Below are 22,806 nucleotides of genomic sequence, written 5' to 3'. Positions count from 1 at the left end.
TTTGTACGAAACTTGAACTGCACAAAACAGTACTTTGCAAGAATCAAGTCCACAAAGAGAGCTTAATGACACACCGATGAGAAGACAGGGAGCTCTACTGGGACGAGGAGGTGCTGTTTTGCAACGTATGAAAGATTTTCAGAACCATGGCTTCACTAGCCTGACATGTTCCATGTGGGATCCGATGGACACTTTGGGGATCCTTGGAGAACATGTGACAACTGGGCCAGTTAGTTATGCTCACCGGGATTCCAGAGCTAACGGGAATTAAAAGACCCAGGCAGACCAATCTGGGTGTGTAATTGCTATGAAAAAATTATTTCCTTCTCTTTAAGAAAAAAACAAAGTCTATTTCAGAATAAATTCCTTCATATTCAGTAATAAGCTTACTTATTTTTGGCTGAACAGGTATTTGACTTTTGATATTAAAATGGGTTTATTTAATGGACCGGGAAACAGGCAGCTTCTTTCACGTCTGGGTGATAAAAACATGTTTATCAGTGCCAGAGACGACCCCCACCCTCGCCTTACTCCCTCCTAAGGTTTGTGGGTTGATGTGTGCGTATGGTGACGGCTATTGAACGCACCCCATTCTATAAGGCCTGCTCAGGCACCCGCTTGTGGAAAATGACCGACTGTCTCTGCTGGTACTGCTGCTTGCGTCTCTTCCTCTTGTCACACTGACACAACAGCAGCATCTTGAAAGTGTTTCTGAATGTTTTGTTGCACAGGGCATAGCACACGGGGTTCACGGTGCTGTTGATGTAGCACAGCCAGTAGCCCAGATTCCAATAGGTTTTGGGGATGCAGCTGTCACAAAAGGTGTTCACTAGAACCATGATATTGTAGGGGGTCCAGGTGATGATGAAGGCAAGCAGGATGGCGCTGAGGGTCTGGGCCGCTTTCTTCTCCTTGATGAGGGACATCCGTTTCCGCTTAGTGATCTGGCTTCTGGTCTTCAGAGCAAACCTCTTGGCCAGTGTAGCTTCCTTAAAGGATAGAGGTAGAGTGGCCGTGGTCTTCCCCACCGAGGAGTTGACATCAGAGGCCTTGGCTGTGTCCACGGCAGACTCTAACTGGATGGGAAGCTTGGAGAAGCTTTTCTGAAAGCTGCCTCCATCGTCCATGCTCTGCTGGGTCTGAAGTTTGCTGGGTTTCCTCTCCAAGCCCACTGAACCCAGCTCCTCCTCCGGCACCTGCAGGTTGTCTGATGAAGGTAGTTTGGTGGAGTTGAGGATGGTGCTGTGACCTGGGAGCTTGAGCACGATGGAGTAGATGGCTCTGGTCTCTGAGCCAATGTCCTCCTCGTCGGAGGAGGCGGAGTTCTCCAGGGAGGCAGCGGCATCATTGTTATTCCAGCTGTCACTGCTGCTGTGGTCTTGGTCCATCTGCTCGGCGCTTGGCTTCCAACTCTTGGTCGTGAACCAGAAATGGCAGCGTCCGTACTTCCTCCTGGCTGAGCGTTTCATGCTCTGCTGCTGGAGCTCATAGCTGCTGCAGCTTCGAGAACTGCCCGTGGGGTGGACAAAGTTCTCCGCTTCGGCCTCTGTTCCAGAGGCTTGCAGCCCAGCAAGTTCTTTGGTACGTTTTTCAGTTTCCTTATAGATCCTCCAGTATAAAATAGTCATGATGGTGACAGGCATATAAAAGGCAGCAATGGCCGTTCCGAAGGTTATGGTGGGCTCGCTGAGGAACTGGATGAAGCACTCCCCTGGAGGCACAGTTCTCTTCCCAACAAAGTATTGCCAGAACAAGATGGCAGGAGCCCAAAGGATGAAGGAGATGACCCAAGCCAAACCTATCATCACACCAGCTCGCTTTGTTGTTCGTTTGGCTCGGTACGTGAGCGGCCTCGTGATGGAAAAGTATCTGTCGAAGCTGATGACCAGAAGGTTCATGACGGAGGCATTGCTAGCCACGTAGTCAATGGATAGCCAGAGGTCACAGGCCAGGTTCCCCAACGCCCATCGGTTCATGATGATGTAGGTAGTAAACAGATTCATCGAAATGACCCCAATAATCAGGTCAGCACAGGCCAGACTTAAGAGGAAGTAGTTGTTGACTGTCTTCAGCTGCTTGTTGACCTTGAATGCCACTATCACCAGGATGTTGCCAATGATGGTCACCAAGGCCAGGACGCCTGTTAAGAATGCAATGAAGACCACCTGCCAGATGGTATGACCTCCTAGAGGGTCACTGGTGGTGCCATTTGGAGAGGAGAGATTCCCAGCTGCCCGAGAAATGTTGTAGCTGCCAAAATGAGTAACTGTTCCTGGGGGCAGCCCTGTATCCGAAGGGCCGTGAATCCAGGAAGAGCTGATGTTCGGAAACAAGGGTGAGGTTGTATTGTTATTGTGCAAGGTCATGGTGACTCTCTGACATAGTCTGGGGAGAAAAGAGAAAAGATGGAGTCAGGACCGTTACTGCCCTCACTGGATTTGCTTTCTGCATTGCACCCTCTAAAAGACACGGAAGACCTATCACTGGATGATATGCGTGCCCCCAAGGACTGTAGCCCGCCAGGCTCCTCTGTCCATGAGATTCTCCAGGCAAGAATACTGGAGTGGGTTGCCATTTCCTTCTCTAGGGGATCTTCTCGACCCAGGGATGAAACCTGGGTCTCCTACACTGCAGGCGGAGTCTATATTCTGAGCCACCAAGGGAGCCCTATTAATATGAACCTGAGACAGACCTGCACATCAGGTTCATTCTCTCATTTTAAAGATCATGAGTTGTCAACTTTATTTCGATAAAAGTAAACAAATTAAATCAAGGTGAGGAGCACAGGGCAGGCACAGATCGATTTGTTCGAGGTAGCACAATTAGCTGGTGGCATGCACTGAGCTTTGTGTTTTTTTCCTCCACATTTTCCACATTTCTACAGACCACAAATACTTCCACACAATGGCGCTATCAAAAAACTCTTCCTTCCTTCTCATATTTTGAAAAGTAGGGGAAATATTATAGATGCAATTATGATATTCAGCACTGCTTTATTCTCATGCTACATGAGAAGTTGATCTTACTCATTTGCATTTTATCCACCTGGGCATTTACCTATCCCAGGCTTTAGACACTGCACCTCTAAGGGAATTCCAGCCATGTAAGCCTCAGTGGAATAAGCAACAACCAGCAAGGGGGGAAGTAAGCATATAATCACATCACTTTATAGTTTCTCTTTGACACACAGGAAGAAAAAGGAATGTACTGGTTCTTTGTAACAGTTGGGAACAGTATACAAGGCAGCTATCTTTTGCTTGATAATATGCAGAACCCTGACGAGACTGTTCTGAACTGAACAGTCTGAACCGAACCAGTTCTGAATATTTCTAGTAGTTAGATACGTTATCTCTAGTTATGAAAAAGCATTTAGTACCATATGCAATAAATAGTTGCAAAACTAAAATTAGTTCTTTGAAAAACAATTTTTTTTTTTTTTATTTGGCAGCACTGGGTCTTAGTTTCAGCAAATGTGATCTTTTTCAGCTGTGGCATGCAGAATCTTTTTTAAAGTTGTGACTTGTGGGATCTAGTTCCCTGATCAGGGATCCAACCTGGAGCCCTGGCATTGCAAGCAGAGTCTTAACCACTGGACCACACAGGAAGTCCCAGTTCTTTTTTATTTTTTAATTTTATATTATAGTTGATTTACAATGTTGTGTTACTTTCTGGTGTATAGCAAAGTGATTCAGTTATGCATACACATATATTCATTCTTTTTCAGATTCTTTTCACATAGAGGTTATTATAGAATATGACTAGAGTTCCTTGTTTGATATACAATAGGTCCTTGTTGATTGTTTATTTTATATATAGTAGTACATATATTGGAGAAGGCGATGGCAACCCACTCCAATACTCTTGCCTGGAAAATCCCATGGATGGAGGAGCCTGTGGGCTGCAGTCCATGGGATCGTGAAGAGTCGGAAATGACTGAGCAGCTTCACTTTCACTTTTCACTTTCATGCATTGGAGAAGGAAATGGCAACCCACTCCAGTGTTCTTGCCTGGAGAATCCCAAGGACGGGGGAACCTGGTGGGCTGCCGTCTATGGGGTCGCACAGAGTTGGACACGACCGAAGCGACTTAGCAGCAGCAGCAGCAGTACATATATGTTAATCTCAAACTCCTAATTTATCCCTCCCCCACCCACATTTCCACTTTGGAAACCATAAATTTGTTTTCAAAATCTGTAAGTCTGTTTCTGTTTTGTAAATACATTTATTTGTATCACTTTTTTTTTTTTTTTGCAATTGGTTCTGTCAATCAGTTGTTACCAAAATAAATAAATGACCAAGAATGGTTATAACGAATACATCTCTAGTAAGACCCTCTGTACTGTTAGGGAGAGCCTTAGGTTGAGACCTGCTTCAACCTCTTAGAACCCCCAGGCTTGTACTTTCACATCACAGCTGACTCTGGGATTCTCATACCACCAATCTTTGTGGACTTTATTCAGTGAATCATTCCTCAGTGAGTGTCATACCACAAATACAACGTATGAGAATCACAACAAGAATCTATTGAGACCGTGGTCTACCATGTTGCGGCTCTTGGTTAAAAGTGTTCACTGTAAATGTTTACAGTACAAATATGTTGACACGTGCACATGGTAAGAGTCCAAATTAAGCCTTTAGATACTGCAGGTAGGGGCAGCTCTCAAAGGAGTGCAGTGAGGTTCATAGCATGCCTTATGGAAACAGCTTAAGGAGTAGCAGGAAGATTCTGGAGTCCCAAAGGCATAGATTCAAAGCTTAGTTCAAAAACTTCCTGAGGGTGAAATCTTGGGTATTATTTAACCTCTTTGAGTCCCAGTTTCCTCACTGAGAAATAAGAATGAAACCTTTTGTATAATGGAATAAATTCAACCTAGAATCCAATGGTAACTGGTCAGGAAAGTTTCTCTCTCATCAAAGTTCACTTAAAAGTCTACATTCAGAAAACTAAGATCATGGCATCCAGTCCCATCACTTCATGGCAAATAGATGGGGAAACAGTGGAAACAGTGATAGACTTTATTTTTCTGGGCTCCAAAATCACTGCAGATGGTGACTGCAGCCATGAAATTAAAAGATGCTTGCTCTGTTATGACCAACCTAGACAGCTTATTAAAAAGCAGAGACATTACTTTGGCAATAAAGGTCTGTCTAGTCAAAGCTATGGTTTTTCCAGTAGTGATTGTATGGATGTGAGAGTTGGACTATAAAGAAAGCTGAACGCCAAAGAATTGATGCTTTTGAACTATGGTGTTGGAGAAGACTCTTGAGAGTCCCTTGGACTGGAAGGAGATCAAACCAGTCCATCCTAAAGGAAATCAGTCTTGAATATTCATCGGAAGGACTGATGCTAAAGCTGAAACTCCAATACTTTGGCCACCTAATGCAAAGAACTGACTCATTGGAAAAGACACTGATGCTGGGAAAGGTTAAAGGCAAGAGGAGAAGGGGACAACAGAGGATGAGATGGTTGGATGGTATCACTGACTCAATGGACATGAGTTTGAGTAAACTCTGAGAGTTGGTGATGGGCAGGGAGGCCTGGTGTGCTGCAGTCCATGGGGTCACAAAGAGTTGAACACAACTGAGCGACTGAACTGAACTGAACTGAAAGTACTTAGACCAGAGCTTGCTTATAATACATGCTGCATTAGTGCAGTATCTGCCATTTTATTTTCATTTTATTCTTTACTGAACAGTGAATTTACTTTGCTTTGGTGGTCAAAGAGCTCAACTTGATGCAATAATAAATGATAGAAGGAAATACTTATTACATAATACTTCCTACATGGTACACATTTTGCAAATTGTCATAAGCACTATCTTATTTAATTTTTAAAATAATATCATTTTTAACAGGAATTTGAGACCCAGATGGTTAAGTAATTTGTCTAAGAATCAAGCTAACGAGTAAAGGTAAAGGGACAGAGATTCATCCCCAGGTAATCCAAGCCTATTGCCTCTTTGTTTAACTGTGGTATTCCTCTGCCTCACCATCAGGTCATCCACACAACTGTGCTGGGCTTAGGTACTCAGTCGTGTCTGACTCTTTGTGACCCCATGGGCTGTAGCCCCCCAGGCTCCTAACTTGTCCCTCCTAACTGGGTACAATTCATTATATACCTCTTTAAAGTCTAATTGAAGAATATTTAAAGTGACTACATGTGGTATATATGTATCGTGTATACGCATATGTGATTGGACATATGTAAGCACACACACCTTTGCATTCATAAATACATTTAGATACATTCACTTCAGCACCATTTGCAATAGTAGAATATTGTAACTAGTCTAAATATAATGTATTATTATATTACAGAGAAAGTGAAAGTGAAGTTGCTCAGTCATGTCCGACTCTTTGCTACCCCATGAACTGTAGTCTACCAGGGCATTCTATCCTTGGGATTTTCCAGGCAAGAATACTGGAGTGGGTTGCCTAGTTTAAAAACTGTATAATCCATCACTATTTCCCCATAGATGAAATCTACATTGCACTAATTTCCAATGACAGGTAATTGCTGCGTTTTTTTTTCTTTATTTCCTTTTACTTTTCTGGGTTTTATTAGGTGCTGTCAGCTCATCTATATCTCCCAGCTCCCTCTCAAAGGGATGTCCGTATTTAGGAAGGGCTACATGTTGTTTGGGGTACTCAACAGCATTTACGATTTCTTCCAAGGTACATAGGGATTCCCTGGTAGCTCAGCTGGTAAAGAATCCGCCTGAAATGCGGGAGACCTGGGTTCGATCCCTGGGTTGGGAAGATCCCCTGGAGAAGGGAACAGCTACCCACTCCAGTATTCTGGCCTGGAGAATTCCATGGACTGTTTAGTCCATGGGGTCACAAAGAGTCAGACACGACTGAGTGACTTCTGCTTTCACTTTCCAAGGTACATATATGGAATGTCAATATGCTCTCCCTTCTCCATGCAGATCCCAGTTTGGCATAGTTCTAAAGGTGTTTGCCTTGGTACCTCCTCCACCGCACCTACAGCTACATATATGAGATCAGCCTTGTCTTTAGTGAGACACCTTTGCTCAATGACCTGCCTCGGAAATTAATGACCACTCTTCTATCAGGGGGCTGAGGATGCCTCTCCAAAGTGCTCCACTACGTTTGTTCAGATAAGGATTATTTTCATTCTATCACTCTTACTCACACATTTCTCTTTTTCAGACACCATACCTTGCTCATTTTTTATATACAGACAACCCCCAGATATTTGACTTTATAATGGTATAAAAGTGATATGCATTCCAGCAGAAATCATACTTTGAATTTTGATGTCTTCTCCAGGTAAGTGATATGAGTTATGGGATTTTCTCATGATGCTAGGCAGTGATGGAGAGCCACAGGTCTGTCAGCCGCATGATCAAGAGGGTAAACAACGGACACACTAACAACCATTCTATACCCAGGCAACCATTCTGGTTTTCACTTTCAGTACAGTATTCAGCAAGTAATATGAACCATTCAACTTCATTATAAAATAAACTTTGCATGAGATGCTTTTGTCCAACTATAGGCTCATGTGAGTGAGTGTCCTAAGTAGGTTAGGCTGCTGCTGCTGCTGCTAAGTCGCTTCAGTCGTGTCTGACTCTGTGCGACCCAATGGATGGCAGCCCACCAGGCTCCCTCATCCCTGGGATTCTCCAGGCAAGAACACTGGAGTGGGTTGCCATTTCCTTCTCCAATGCATGAAAGTGAAAAGTGAAAGTGAAGTCGCTCAGTTGTGTCCGACTCTTAGTGACCCCATGGACTGCAGCCTACCAGGCTCCTCTGTCCATGGGATTCTCCAGGCAAGAGTACTGGAGTGGGGTGCCATTGCCTTCTCTGAGGTTAGGCTAAGGTATATGTTAGGTAGGTTATGTGTATTACATGCATTTTCAACTTAACAACATTTTCAACTTACAATGGGTTCATCAGGAGTATCCCTATCATAAGTTGACGAAGATCTGTGCTCTCTGAACAGCTTTTATATTCCCACCACCTTTCACTCCACAGCTTCCTGGACACAGCAGCTAAGCCCCCTTGTCAGGGCTTCCCTGGTGGCTCAGTGGTTAAGAATCCGCCTGCCAATGCAGGAGATACGGCTTCGATCCCTGGTCTGGGAAGATCCCACATGCACAGAGCAACTAAGCCTGGGCACCACAATTACTGAGCCTGTTCTCTAGAGCCCGGGAGCTGCGACTACTGAGGCCACATGCTACAGCTACTGAAGCCCTCACTCCACAGCGAGAAACCGCTGCAATGAGAAGCCTGTGTGCCACAATGAAGAGTTTCAGCCCCTGCTAGCCACAACTAGAGAAAAGCCAGTGCAGCAACAGAGACCCCACTCAGCCAAAAATACGTGAGTAAATAAATAAATCAGTTGTGTTCAGCTGATTTTACATTCCTTGCTTCATCTTACTCCCACCTCACTCCAGTCACTGATGTGCTCTGAATCTCATGTAACTTTCTTCAGCACCTTTTAAAGTGCCTTAAATACTAAGTTTCCACTCCCATGTCATATGGAATTGATCACATCCTGCAGAACTATTTTCATCACTTATGCCATGCTGATATTATTATAAATAAATACCGTGGCTAATAATCCCAGTGCTTTATATAAAAAGATAATATATCAGTCTTCTTTCTTTTTTTTTTTTTGCTTTTTATCAAGACCATGCAATGGATGTCTATTATTTGTCTTTCCTTCAGTCCTTCTTTAGGAAGTGGCCTGTCATCTACAGAACATATTTCTGGATGGGCATCAATCACATGGTTCTGATTCCATAACCTTAGTTATGGGCCTGAAGAACATGCAAACAGGAGCAGTAAGAATAAATTTGGGGAGTTGATAGGGATGCTGGCAAGAAAGAGGGTAATTCTCTGTTCCTTGGGATTCCTGGGTGCTGCTGACTATTTATACCCACATGGAAAATTGGTGAAGCACCTAAGCACAGAGGAAAGATATGTGGGAAGGAGAGAGACGGGAAGGAACGTGAGGGAGCAGAGATGGTCTGATCATGATGACCTTCCAAACCTGGAGCAAGCCATTCCTGAAGTCAACCCCACCACTTTGAATTTGGCAGTGATATAAGCTAACCACTTCCTTTGCAGTCTGGTCTGCCTGAGAAAGGCTATTGTTAGCTGCCCCTGAAAGGGTCCTTATTAACATAACAGCCATGTGCAGCATCGACACTTTTCACTGGACCACCACTAGCTTTAGGTCATTAAGATCAGCGCTACTGAATTCAATAAGTCAAGACTCTGCCTTCCATGGACTCACACCTGAGATGAGAACCAGGACATGGATAAAATCATTTTCAAAAGCTCATAATTTTTAGGCAATGTCAAATTGCTCCCTGGAAGTAACACATTATGTTTACATTCAATATCAACTCATTTTACTCATCTGATATAATGGTAAAGAATATAAGTAGGAATTTTGGAAATCAGCCAGAGACCAATTCTCTCTTTCATTTCATTTCTGTGAATTGTCAGGAGCACCACAAGCTATATACTATTCCAGTCCAATTATGCTTTGTTGGAATACGGAATAAAAAAGAAACAAGAATTGAGGAAAGACACCTACAGTTTGGACCAGCTATCTATAATGTGTTCGTTAAATACCTGCCTTCGTGCCTACATTAGGGGCTTTTTGACTCATCATTAGAAAGCCTGTGAATCATGAACTGTTAAGTGATCTTTGATCTGAATTCTTTGGCATACTTACCAGTGGTAATTGTTCTTTTTATAATTCAACATTAATTCAATATCTAATATCACTTAAAATTTCAGATACCTCGTGTACTAGAACTATGCCTGAAAAAACAACGTGCATACCTTAATTGAAAAATAATGCTATTGGAAAAATGACTCAGATAGACTTACTGATACATGGTTGCTACAAACTTTCAATTTATAAAAAAATTAAATATCTATGAAGAGGAGTAAAGCTAAGTGCAATAAAACAAGATACACACCTCTTCCGGCCTAAATGGAGACTAATGTAGCCAGAAAAGCTCAGAAAGCTCAGAAATAAATCCATGTATATATGGTCATTTGATCTTTAAATACTCTTAGTAAAGACAGAGCTTTAGAGATAAGGTCTACTGAGCTGCAGACACATCGATCTTTGAGCATTAAGGGACGGTATAGTGGCCTAAACATTAGGCAAATGAGAAAGATCTTCTCCCAACCTTCACTCAGGTCCCTGTACCTGAGACATTTTCCATGATCTCTCTGGATTCCGTGTCACCGTTCCAGATTCACCTACTAAAAGGGATCCTTCTGCTCTGGGAGGATGTCTTACTGGTGTACGGTTTGACATCAGAAAAACCTGATCAAAAGTTCATAAGGAGTATAATAAAAATATTAATAAAAGTCCTTATTTGATATGACAGTCACTTCCCTTTCTTCCTGTATAGCTATCATTTTATAAGTAACATGTGACTTTCTAAGAATCAGGGTTCTAGGTGAGACTCAAATGAAACAATGATAAACCTGGACTTAACGTCTTCGGTTTAAGGTGCTTTTTCTGAAAAGAGATGATCACTTCTATGCTCCACACTCTCTTCCTCATCCTGACTCAACAGCTTATATGCTGTATAGGTAGTAAATTTTGAGTCAAGAGAGTTCAGAGCTGACTCTCACTGAAGTGACTTATGTCAGAGAGGAGGCGAGCTAAGGGAACTTTGTTTTTGAATGCTCAAGAATAAACAGATGTTGGGACCAGAGATGCCTGTAAGCCTGCTGCTTTAATACTTTATAAGTGGTCCCAGGCAGGAATTCTAGGAGCGCAGCCTGCATAAGGGCAAAGAGGTTCATCCAGTAGGAGCGGAAGTGGGCAGGGGGCAGGCTCTAGGTCCCCTCTGGGATCTATAGCAGGTTCCTGCCCTGTTCAGGTGGGAGCTGGTAACTGGGGTCCTGGGACATTTAGAGCTTTGCTATTGAAGTGGTCCAGGGCCCAGACCCCAGGCAAAGGAGTGCAAAACAACATAATCTGCCCGTGGGTGAGATCAGCACCATCGAGAGCCCTCCTGGATTCTGGGTGGAGGACAGTTGTTTCATATGGGTTAGTTACAACTGTCCATACAGGATGGTTCTTGATTTCATCTCTCAGTGTATATTTTCCTAGATCGTTTTCACTACATTCTATCTAGGAGCACAAGCAGAATGGATTCACTTAGTTTTTTTAAAAGTCAGGAGTTATTAAGTGGGCCAGCATGAGAATAAACAAGAAAATAAATAGAATTGAATAGGATATACCAGAGCATGAACCACATAATGACCTAAGTATTGTTTCACAGAAGTTCTGTTTAGCATGTGCCCACACACACACACACACAAACATGTATTCAATACACAGTCATGATGTGAAATGTGTTATATTTGAAAACCACTGCAGTGGATAATTTGACATCTTTTATTTAAATTTAAAATAAGACTGAAAGAGAAAACATCAAAGAACAATTTGAGAGTACTAAGTTTAGGGGAAAGTGAAGAACAATTGTAAGAAATTTCTTCCCTTCCCCCTAGTTGTGGAATAAAAAATATTTGGGGTTAAACATCTGTAAAATATACAGATGACTTTTAAAAATTAAAACAAAAACACATGCTTAAATATCTGATATGAAAACACATGTGAAAGTTCTTAGAGAATCCTAAAAGGCCAATATAAATCTGAAGACTTTTTAAATAATGGATTCCAAGGAGACGAACTTTATTTTCTCCAACCATTCTGGCAGCTCATTCTGAAAAAAAGACTGAGGCTTCTCAATTTTTAAACCTCCTGAACTCAGAAAAAAATGTGTAACTTAATTTTTAATATAAGTCTGAATGAGTTCGACTATTATTATTGTTTTAATCATGAACGGAGGAAACCAAAAATATCTTTGCAATTCACAAACATGCTTTTCTTTAAGACCAAATATTTAGTGCTTCTTCCATATTTGGAATCCAGTACACATCATGTTGCAGGGATTGTTTTGAGTGTCTCTTGGACTGCTTTCTTTGCTAAGAGTGTGTCTCTGTTTTCTGTCACAATTACCACAGTATTCAACAACTGAAATGACTTTCCCAAAGCGAACTTGGTCGCACACAGGAAATGCCATCGCTGACCACTAGGTGGCAGAGCTGACTCGGAGAACAACCACTCCTGCAGGCGCCAAAGCGCCGCCTGTTTCCCCAGGCTGGTGACAGGGAAACTTGAGCTTAGTTCAGTCACGCAGTCCGTGGAGGATATCAAACAGGATCAACACACGCTCGGCAATCAAACATGTCTTTAAAGGGCATCCAACCTTTTCAGACGCGCACAGTCAGAATCAAACTCTGTGAACTTAGCTCGTGTGATTCATTTCAAGCCGCAGGGAGGACAGATGAGCCCTAATATGGTGCAGTCGCTCCTGGTGCAAACAGAACATCTCAGAAGCCAAAACTGGAACAGAATTTCATTTTAAAAGGACAAAGCTTGTTTTCAAAAAGTGGATGCATCGTGCTGCTTCCCTTGGTTGCCGCCTTTCATAGGTTTTATTCAATTCGACAACAAAAATGAAGGATGCTTGGAAAAGTTCTTGCATCAGCACTGCCTAGGCATAGCAATTGCTACTAAAATAACATGATTTTACCTCAAAAACAAAAGCTTAAGCAGGACTAGTGGTCGTCTGCCTCAGTACGCCCAAGCCTAAAATCTCTGTTGTTAGAACTTCTAGAGATATGACAAAAAATGAGAAAACATAGGTGAAGACGTTCTTCCTAAATATCTGTAAGCCCACTTTGCCCACTGGAGTCCACACACTCCTCATGTGGTCCTTTTCTGAGGGAAAAACAGGGACAATGTACAGCTGCTGGATTTGTTTCCACTGCAAACATTTATGACTGCAGATACGTTCAGTAGGGTTTCAACATTCTGCAAATTCATTGCTACTTATTTCAAAGACTGTGCTTCTATAATGCTATTAGAGCTAATATAATTGTAGAAATAATTCTGATTGGAAATCTTTTAGTGAAAACAGTCATTGGGGCTAAATATTTCTGACATTTTGGTTTACATTTGGAAAGGACACTTGGGAAGAAAGTGCTTTGGGCTTGATTTTGATGTCTAATGATTACTTTTTGGGCTTCTCTGGTGGTTCAGTTGGTAGAGAATCCACCTGCAATGTGGGAGACCTGGGTTCAGTCCCTGGGTTGGGAAGATCTCCTGGAGAAGGGAATGGCAACCCACTCCAGTATTCTTGCCTGGAGAATTCCATGGACAGAGGAACCTGGCGGGCTACAGTCCATAGGGTTGCAGAGAGTTGGACACGACTGGACAGCTAAGCACACAGTCCATGATTAAACTGGAGGAGTTATGACTTTTTTTCAAGGTCCACATTTATCAGAGTTATTTACTTTTTCATCTGAACACAGACTATACATCTGATTTCCTTATAAATGGAAGCCTGTATGCACCACCACCCCCTCATTCATCCATGTACAGAAGACTGTTTGCAAAAACGCAGAAGTAGAGGACACGGAGAAAACAGTGTAATGAGTCCTGCAACAGAGCCTTAGGGCCAGAAACAGACTGATTCTGCCACGCAGGCAAGCTGCCTGAGCACTCTGATCCTGCTTTCTCATCTATAAAATGGGGATTATCATTCTTGAGGATTGGATAGGATAGTAGAAAGCACTCAGAATAGGCAGATGGGTCCATGAAAGTTTCTCAAAAAATGGTTAAGATGAATAATTTTCTATGACTGTTTGATTTTATAGATTGGCTTTTTTCAAGGCTCACAAGAGCTGGCATTTGTTGAGCATAAAACATTTGTTGGTTGATTTCTCAAACCAGGGTGACTCTGCCCTATTTGGCAACATCTGGGGGCATTTTTTATCACAGTTTGGGGAGAACATGTTACCAGCACAAGGTGCGTAGAGGCCAGGAGATGCTGATAAACATCCTACGATGCACTGGACAAGTCCCTACAATACAGAATCATCCAGCCCAAGAGGTCAGTAGTGCAGAAGTTGAGAAACTCTAGCATAAAGAGACAACAGAGATGTAGAAAATGTTGCAACATTCCCTTTGCCAGGAAAATCTGTAAAACGTCCTGGCACTCACACACCTGGCAAACTCTAAGTCTCTTCCGGAATCAGCTCACATTTACTTTCTCTGGAAATCACACTCTCCACCTCTCCCCACCAGGATGAATCTCATATTCATTTATGCAGCTTTTCCACTCTTATTTCAGATAGTCAGTGTGTCCGAGGGCTTACTGCAGGCCTCGCATTGGGGACAGAGTTCTTGTTGTCCAGGAACCACTAGGAGACACCATCAACTAAACAAAATCACTGCCACGCAGAGAGAAAGGCGAGGCTACTTTGTGAGTGTGAGGAATATGAACTCCAGGCTGCCACGCACTAAAAACAGAACACAGCCTTCTGAAGACATGGCACAGCCTATGCCAAGTCCACCACTCAGTGGTCCTGCATGCCCTGCACATCCTGCCATCCCAGCACACAGCGATTCGACTTGTCTCCCTCGCTACACTGGAGGTTCCATCTTCTGCTACTTGACTTTTTACTCGGACATGCAGCATAATTTCTTTCCCAGAGTAGACCGAGAACTACTGCCTCCACCCAGCGTCATCACTGAGGTTGACAACATCATTGGACAGGCGAACTAAGAACAAGAACAGAAGGGCTCAGGGGATGCGCTTGGAGAATGTGAAGGTGGCTGGAAAGAAGAGATAGACATTGTATTTGCAACAGGCTCAGGGCTCCAGATGTAGAGAGTGCTGAGAAACTACTCTGGGATTCTCAAAGTGACCTTAGATATGGAGGCATCTGGCTGGGACTGACCCCAGAAAAGAGGATTTGGTGGAATCCATCTTTGTGAACTGGGAGAAGGTGAGGCTGGGAGAGAGGACCCTCCCCTGGACCACCAGGCTACTGTCCAGAGCCATGTCAGCCTCTTCTACCTCAGAGAAAGAGAGACGGGTTCCCAAGTAACCACACCCTCTCTTTCAAGGTTCATCTGGCAGTCAGCACAGTACAAACGCAGAGTTCTCTGGAAAAACAGCATCACATAATACACAATTATTGTAATCCCTCTTTGCTGCTCCAGCATGTACTCTGGACCTCACACCCTTCACACCTGTCACATACCCTGACGGCATTAGGACTCCTGCAAGGTGATAGCCTGGGTTTGAGTCCTTGCTCACTCTTTATCAGTTGTTGTGCCTCTGGTGAGTGATAAAAGCTCTGAGATCCTCAGTCTCCACATAAGAACATTAAGAATAACAATAATAGTAAATTGCAACCCACTTTAGTATTCTTGCCTGAGAAATCCCATGGACAGAGGAGCCTGGTGGGCATTAGTCCATGGGGTCGCAAAGAATTGGGCATGGCTGAGCAGTGACTTTCAGGTAATAATAGTAACTCTGCATGGCTGTGGAGCAGATTAAGTGAGAGAACAGGTGAAGCATCTGATACAACTGCCATCACTCAACAGATATTTTGTAAGTGGGAGACCCTGCCTCTCCCACCTCATCCTCACACTCAGAACTGGGGTCCCTGGAATGTGCCAGCAAGGTGGCCTCGATGAGGTGACCACTTGGACTGGCAACCACATGTGCCATTCCTTGTTTTTAAATATTTGAAATATTACTCTGTGTATATATGTATTTTCATTTGACTATTAGGTTATAAATCTTCAGGGACAGTACCAAAGGTTTATTTTGCTTTCCTCTTTTCTTTCTTCCTTTCTTTTTTTCAAGTTTCCAAGTCTTTCTTAGAACTTCTAGTTGTGATTAAAGTAAAATGGTTTCTCAATAGATAATATGTTTAGTGGGTGGATATTTGATATGCATGGCTTTATTAATAAAATTTAATATAAAACAAATCTTATTAATATAAATATTTATATTTATTTATAAATGCTAACTTTTTCTTATAAAAGCAAATCAGGCAAGAAAAAGACATAGTGATCATGATTTCTCTCAACAACTTGAAAGCAAAAAGCCCTGAAGATCACAACAAATTCTACTGAAGAAGATGCATTGGAGGATGGGGACAAGGAGACAGAATACAAAGTGGATAAACTCTACCACTCATCAGAGTAAAAACCTAGCAAGATGGCTTTAGATACTCAGCGAAGAATGTTATGCATGGTTAAGAGATTTAAAAGCATTGTGGGAAACTAAGATAGCATTTTAGATCAACAATACTTCCCTTGTAGCTTAGTTGGTAAAGAACCTGCCTGCAATGCAGGAGACCCAGATTTGATTTCTTGGGAATCTTGGGAAGATTCCCTGGAGTAGGAAATGGCAACCCACTCCAGTATCCTTGCCTGGAGAATCCCATGAACAGAGGAGCCTGGCAGGCTACAGTCCATGGGGTCGCAAGAGTCAGACATGACTTAGCAACTAAACCACCACCCTACTTCAATTTTAAAAAAGCATTGGGGGAAGGATAGGAAACTAGGGAAATGAAAGCAAGACATCACAATTTTAATTTCTTTTGTCCTTCCAGGGATGTGCTTTCTAAGTTCTTTTTTATGACTTTGAGGAGAAGCATCATGATGACCTCAGGATGCTGCAGGTTTTGCTCTTGCTGTTTGCTTTTTGCTATTGTGATAATATCTGTCCTTCAGGGAGCCAGGTGCTTTTCTAAGTGATGTGCATGTGCTAACTCATTGAATCCTCGGCATAATCACGTGAAAATGAAAGTGTTAGTCATCAATCATGTCCGACGCTTTGCAACCCCATAGACTTTAGCCTGCCAGCTCCTCTGTCCATGGAATTCTCCAGGCAAGAATACTGGAGTCAGTAGCCATTCCCTTCTCCAGGGGATCTTCCTGACCCAGGGATCGAACTGAGTCTCCTGCACTGTGGGGAAATTCTTTACCATCTGAGCCACCAGGGAAGCCCCATAATCATGTGAGGTGGAGACTACTGGGCTTTCCACTTGAAGCTGAAGAAACTGATACAACAAGTGGTTGAAAAACCTGCCCCGGGTTCACACAGCTACTATGATGCAGGTGTGCTGGCTTCTGCCCCTAACCTCTACTCTAGTGGTGGACTCGTCATGAACAAGCAGTATTTCCACATAATACCTAAGTGTATAAAGCAGAAATTCAGTCCTCTTGCCCTTGCCTCTTTCATTCTCATGCCCTTGAGGTAACCAGCGGTAACAGTTTACTTAGTAAGTAAATATTTGTTAGATAAATGGATATGTCCTTCCCAAATGTGCTCTTTTACAAAATTACACATGTGTATTTTTAAGCACTCACTATGCACCAGGCACTGATCTCTCTGTTTACACACATTAAAACTTCATCTGCACAACAAGCCTGTGAGTTAAGTGTCTTTTACTTAATGTCCCGATGAGACAACGGAGGCACAGAACGGTTAAGCGACTGAATCAGGTCACACAGCTCCTCAGCAGCAGAGTTAAAGATGTGAAGCAAGGCAATCTGACCCCAAATTTTACTCCCAAACAATGTATATTATGTTCCCTAGCTTGCAACAAACTGAAAAACCTAATGAGGGACTGTTGCAGATTCATCTATTGGCACATCACGCTTTTTGGCTCAAATAGAATTTTCAGGGCAGGAAAGTGCATGAGATGCTGTGTCTGCTGAAGATTCTTTTAAGTGAAATAGTGTAGAGTCTTAGTGAAGCCAATACAAATCCCTAAGATACTCTAAAAAATAAAATAGTAAGTATCTGACTCATTTCCCCCTGACAAGCTCTACTGTAATTTTATAAGGCCTTAAAAGGGCAAGCCTCAGTTTACCAGTGTTTAAAAGACCTATCCATTGACTATGTAGCCCCCATCACAAAATTGTGTATAAAATCAAACAAATGAATAAATATGAAAGTACTCTGATAAAGTACATGATGGATTCGGAGCTTAAAACATTCTTAAAACACTAAACTCCAAGGGCATGTTCAGTTTCTGATTAAAATATAAAATGGAAATGAAATTATTGAAATATGATATATAAATATGAAAAGAGACTATTTTGTTGAAAGTACTAGCTATTTCTTAAAATAAAACAATAAGAACAGAAACTGTGAGAATTGAAATAAAATAATAATAAAATGTATACTTTGGCACAGCCTGTATAATTAAATATTGGAAAACAATGATCTCTTGTTTTGAATTTCCTGAACCCAAATAGAAACTAAAGCTCACATCACTATTAATTCTGGCTCCACGGGATGAAAAACAAAGAGGCCAAGGAAGAAAGTTGAGCTAGTCCAGCAAAATGGTGTGAATCTGCGAATCCTTACTCTAAAATGCAAGAGGAACATGAATTAAAAATTAAACCCTACAGTGTGAAATCAGTAAAACGAAAAGATTTATTCAAGCAGAAAAGAAGAAATTATACTGGAGATTATGAATAAAAACAAACAAAAAATAACTTCAGGTTGAATATTGTGGTTTTGTGCCTGGAATTTCTTTCAGAAGGAATTTGCTCTTCCTCTGAGTGATACACTGGCTGCCCGGGTCTGGCCTGAGGATCTTGACATGAGAATACCTTGCCCTGATGAGTCCAAAAGTATCATGTCTCACCACCTGCCTCTAAGCTCCCAGAGGTTAAGAAATGGGGCTCATATGCATATACAATCCAGCCAATGGATTATTTGGAGCCAGATACACCTGAAGGCAAGCTGTCCATGCACACCTAAGTTACCTGGGCAAGTGACTTCACCCTTTGAGGTGAGGCTTGTGTTTCTCTTTCCTGGGATAATATAAGAAAAGTCTTGGCTTCCCAGGTGGCACTGATGGTAGAGAACCCGCCTGCCAATGCAGGAGTCTTAAGAGATGTGGGTTTGATCCTTGGGTTGGGAAGATCCCTTAAGAAGGAAATGGCAACCTGCTTTAGTACTCTTGCCTGGAAAATTCCATAGACAGAGGAACCTGGTGGGCTACAGTCCATGGGGTTGCAAAGAGTCAGGCATGACTGAGCTCTCTCTCTCTCTCTCTCTCTCTCTCTCTCACACACACACACACACATATATAATTCAGTAGTTCAGATATGAAGTGTCCAACTGTAGTAAATATTATTATAAGCTCTATCTTACTGTTGATAACATGTATCAAACGGCTCATAGAATTAATATGTAACAATTGGGTGACCATAATTCACCAAAGGAATTCTTTTAGCAATTGCTAACCCCAGATTCAAATGATTTTAAGGTCTTCAAGATCTAAGTGACCTAGCATGGAGTACCACATTCATATTGGGGATTGCACTGCATATTGCAAAGAGCTACGCATACTGCTGAACTGATATATTTCAGGGTCTACAACATGGCCAGTGATGAAACCAATTCTATAATAACCAATGATACCTATCATCCATTGAGTGATTACTATGTGCCATTCCACATTTGGCATATATGTCTCCATAAATACCATATATAATGTGTCACTCCGTATAATGTTGGCTGTCCACTTGTTGTTAAAGAAGGTTGCCTATGGCCTGAAATATACATGACAACCTATTCTCAAGGCTTTGATCTTTAAAGGTTTAACATTTTTACACTCATATAGAGATAAAAAGTTGCAGAACAGAAGATAATAATTGTCTTGTTGGAGGTTTATAGGAACACTGTTGCTGGACCTATAAGGACAGCTGCACGAACCACATCTCATCCCCTTCTAGTATAAAAGAAGCCTGAGTTTTAACTTGGGGAAGATGGTTCTTTGGGACACTAGTCTACCATCTTCTCAGCCTGCTGGCTTTCCAAATAAAGTTGCGGTTCCTTGCCCCAACGACTCATCTCTCAGTTTACTGCCCTGCATGCAGGGTCCAGTATAGGCCTGGACTCAGTAACAATGCTAAGATGACCTGAGACCTCTGGGTCAGTGTCACATGCCAGGGGAAGCAACACTGAGATCATTGCATTCTTCCCCTGATTCTGGCACATTGGGAAACCTGGCTGTAGGAAGTTATTGATGAAAATTAATTGGGGAAGCTGATTAATATACTGGTTGGCTTCTTTGTGAGGGCATTGACATGTCTCAGCTTTATCCAGTTCATTTTTCATTGCCATTCTTAATGATATACAAGTGTTGGTATCACAATGCAGCTGCCTCCAGAGAAATACATCACAATGACCATCAATACAACAACAGCCACAACAAGAAACCCTTCAACTCTATGTGTTGGTCACTCAGTTGTGTCTGACTCTTCGTGATCCCACACCAGTCTCCTCTGCCCATGGGATTTCCCAGGCAACAATACTGGAATGGATTGCCATTCCTTTCTTCAGGGATATTCCTGACCCAGGGATCAAACCCAGGTCTCCTGCATTGCAGGAGGATTCTTTACTGTCTGAGCCACCATGGGAGTCTTTTCATCTCTAAAAGCAGATTATATAAGAACACGCTTTTTATAAAACTCATATTTCAATATATCCCAACTAGAATGCAGACTTTGTAGAGACTGGAGCTTCTCTAAATGTATTATTCTCCTTTAATAAAAAGAACACAAAATGACGAATATAAAATGCCCTCACTTCCACTCCTTTCTCCCGCAGGGGTCCTGTGCAAGTGAAAGAACTTAAAAGTTTTTGCCTTATTAGACTCACAGTAAATTTTCTCCTGATTCCAATAAAAATTGAGATGATCTAGTTATGATTATGATATTGAGTGTTTACAAATCTCTGCACATAACTAAGTACTCAATATATGTATTCTCATATTTAGAGGTAATGAAAGTCTCTCCAAAAACATCTCAACAAACACATGCAAGTAGAGTGGCTAGAAATCCTGATGTTGTGAGGAAGGGAAATTCAGCTTGCCCAGGTATAATGTATTTCAAGGAATTCGACGTCTGATGGTGTAATCAGTTTTTTAGATTGTTTGAGAACCCATGAGTTCCCACTGTATACCATCAAATGATCCCATCAGAAAAGAGGAGAATAAGGAAAAAAGGAAGAGTGAATTCCCTCTGATGGTAAGCTGGTATCAATGCACAGCCAGAAGAGGACCCATCCCACAACACTGTGAGGCACATAAGCAAGTCCTTTAAGGAGGAAAAAGCGACAAATCAAGACATGCAAACATCACATTTGGGGGATTTAGTATCTCTGAGAATAATAAAGAATAACAAGTAGGAGGTCATTTTGATACGACAATATGCCAAAGCAACATTTATGGGACAGTTTTCTCCCTGTATTTGGTACAACATCATGCACAGATGCCCAGTAAGGCTTATTGGAGCCCAGCTGGACTACAACAGCATACCTGTGACAAATGAATGGTGCTATCTCCAGCTGCAGGCAGGTGTCTACTGTATTTCCTGAAGGAATGTGAGGTTCAGCAAACTTAAAATTCTTAATTACAGATCTGGAAGTGAATGCTAATGTGGTTTTCACATGATACGAGATCTGCAACTATTGTAAGCAGACCTATGGAAATTGAAGGAACTGCCCACAATTTTGCAATTTATTTAAAGAACACCGCTGACCAGATGTTAGGCTATCCATGGCCACTGAAGAAGACATACAGAAGGATTAAGTGAAAACTGATTCCAGGAAATATTTAAATAAGATATGATAATAAGATAGACGAGCTGGTCCTGAGAAAATGTTTCCATGGGAACGTCTATTTTCTCCTCCCTGTGATATTTTAAATTAGAATACATATCCATCAGGGTTGGAAACTCTCAGTGCACATACCCGAAAGTAGTATCATTGGTCTTTAGCACATCTCCCCACTCTGCTGGCCATCCATGGCTCAAAATCAGTTTTGGGCTGCCTTCAATCTCAATCCAAGACTTTCTTCTCTCACCAAAGTTTGGATATGAGAGAAGATTCAATTCAAGGCTTAGATTTTGTTTTAGCAAGCATCAGGAACCATTCTTACCTTCCTTGCTGACTTAAAAATATCACCATCCCATGACTTACTCTGGCTTGACATAACAAAGCGTACTTAAGGAGAAATTATGGGAGCAGACTGTATGGTACCAAATTTCTTAACAGAACTCTGTGGATCACTTAGAAATGGTTACAAGATCATATATAAACAGTTTCAGGAGCTTTTAAATTAGTCTTCCCCTCAATAATATAGTGGGGAACCAGAGAGAGGTTAGTTTCTATTTGACATGAACGGAGAAGGAGCAAGATGTAGGACCGACTTCAACCTAGTGAACTTGTATCAGTTATTTAGCTTAGTCACCTTCCACTCTATCAGAAGGGCCTGCTAGGGAGCTAAAGGTTCCCTACGGGACCTTTAGGACTTCCCTGGTGGCTCAGAGGGTAAAGCGTCTGCCTGCAATGTGGGAAACCCAGGTTCAATCCCTGGGTTGGGAAGATCCCCTGGAGAAGGAAATGGCAACCCACTCCAGTAGTCTTGCTTGGAAAATCCCATGGATGGAGGAGCCTGGTAGGCTACAGTCCAAGGGGTCGCAAAGAGTCAGACACGACTGAGCGACTTCACTTTCACTTTGATGGGACCTTTAAGGGAAAAACCACAGCGGTGTCACATTTACAGAGGATTAATGGCTTAGTCACCATATGGATGAAGGAGGCACCGAGCAGGTGTGCCGTCGGCTGGATTAAAGTACAATCAAGTACCCATTTTAGGAACTCATTGTTTAGTACCAACTTTGTCTCCAAATAAACTCAGCTGCCGCTAAAAATATACTGAGGGCTTTAGTACAAAAGCCACGTAGTAATATTTCTCTCAGGGTACAAAAAGTGATTGCCAGTAACTGTCAACAAGACAATTGGTTTACTTAGATGAGTATGGACTTCACTCACATGAGTTCCCCAACCATTGGTTCTCAAGAACAGCAACTGAGTTTATTTAGTGACAAAGTTGGAACTA

General features: G+C 42.1%; 1 protein-coding gene across 1 annotated transcript in view; it reads right to left on the bottom strand.

Moving 5' to 3' along the window:
* Positions 1 to 558: 558 nt before the first annotated feature.
* Positions 559 to 22,806, bottom strand: part of CHRM3 (cholinergic receptor muscarinic 3) — a gene marked incomplete at its 5' end in the record, with an annotated part of 314,079 nt that continues 291,831 nt past the window's right edge. Inside the window, 1 exon segment of the mRNA NM_174270.2 lies at positions 559 to 2,385. Coding sequence (NP_776695.1) covers positions 594 to 2,366 — 1,773 coding nt within the window. The 3' untranslated portion in view covers positions 559 to 593.

This window comes from Bos taurus, chromosome 28, assembly GCF_002263795.3.
Source record: "Bos taurus isolate L1 Dominette 01449 registration number 42190680 breed Hereford chromosome 28, ARS-UCD2.0, whole genome shotgun sequence".
NCBI classification, from domain to species: domain Eukaryota; kingdom Metazoa; phylum Chordata; class Mammalia; order Artiodactyla; family Bovidae; genus Bos; species Bos taurus.
Note: the sequence above shows the minus strand (reverse complement) of the source record. Positions and strands in the feature narration are given on the sequence as shown.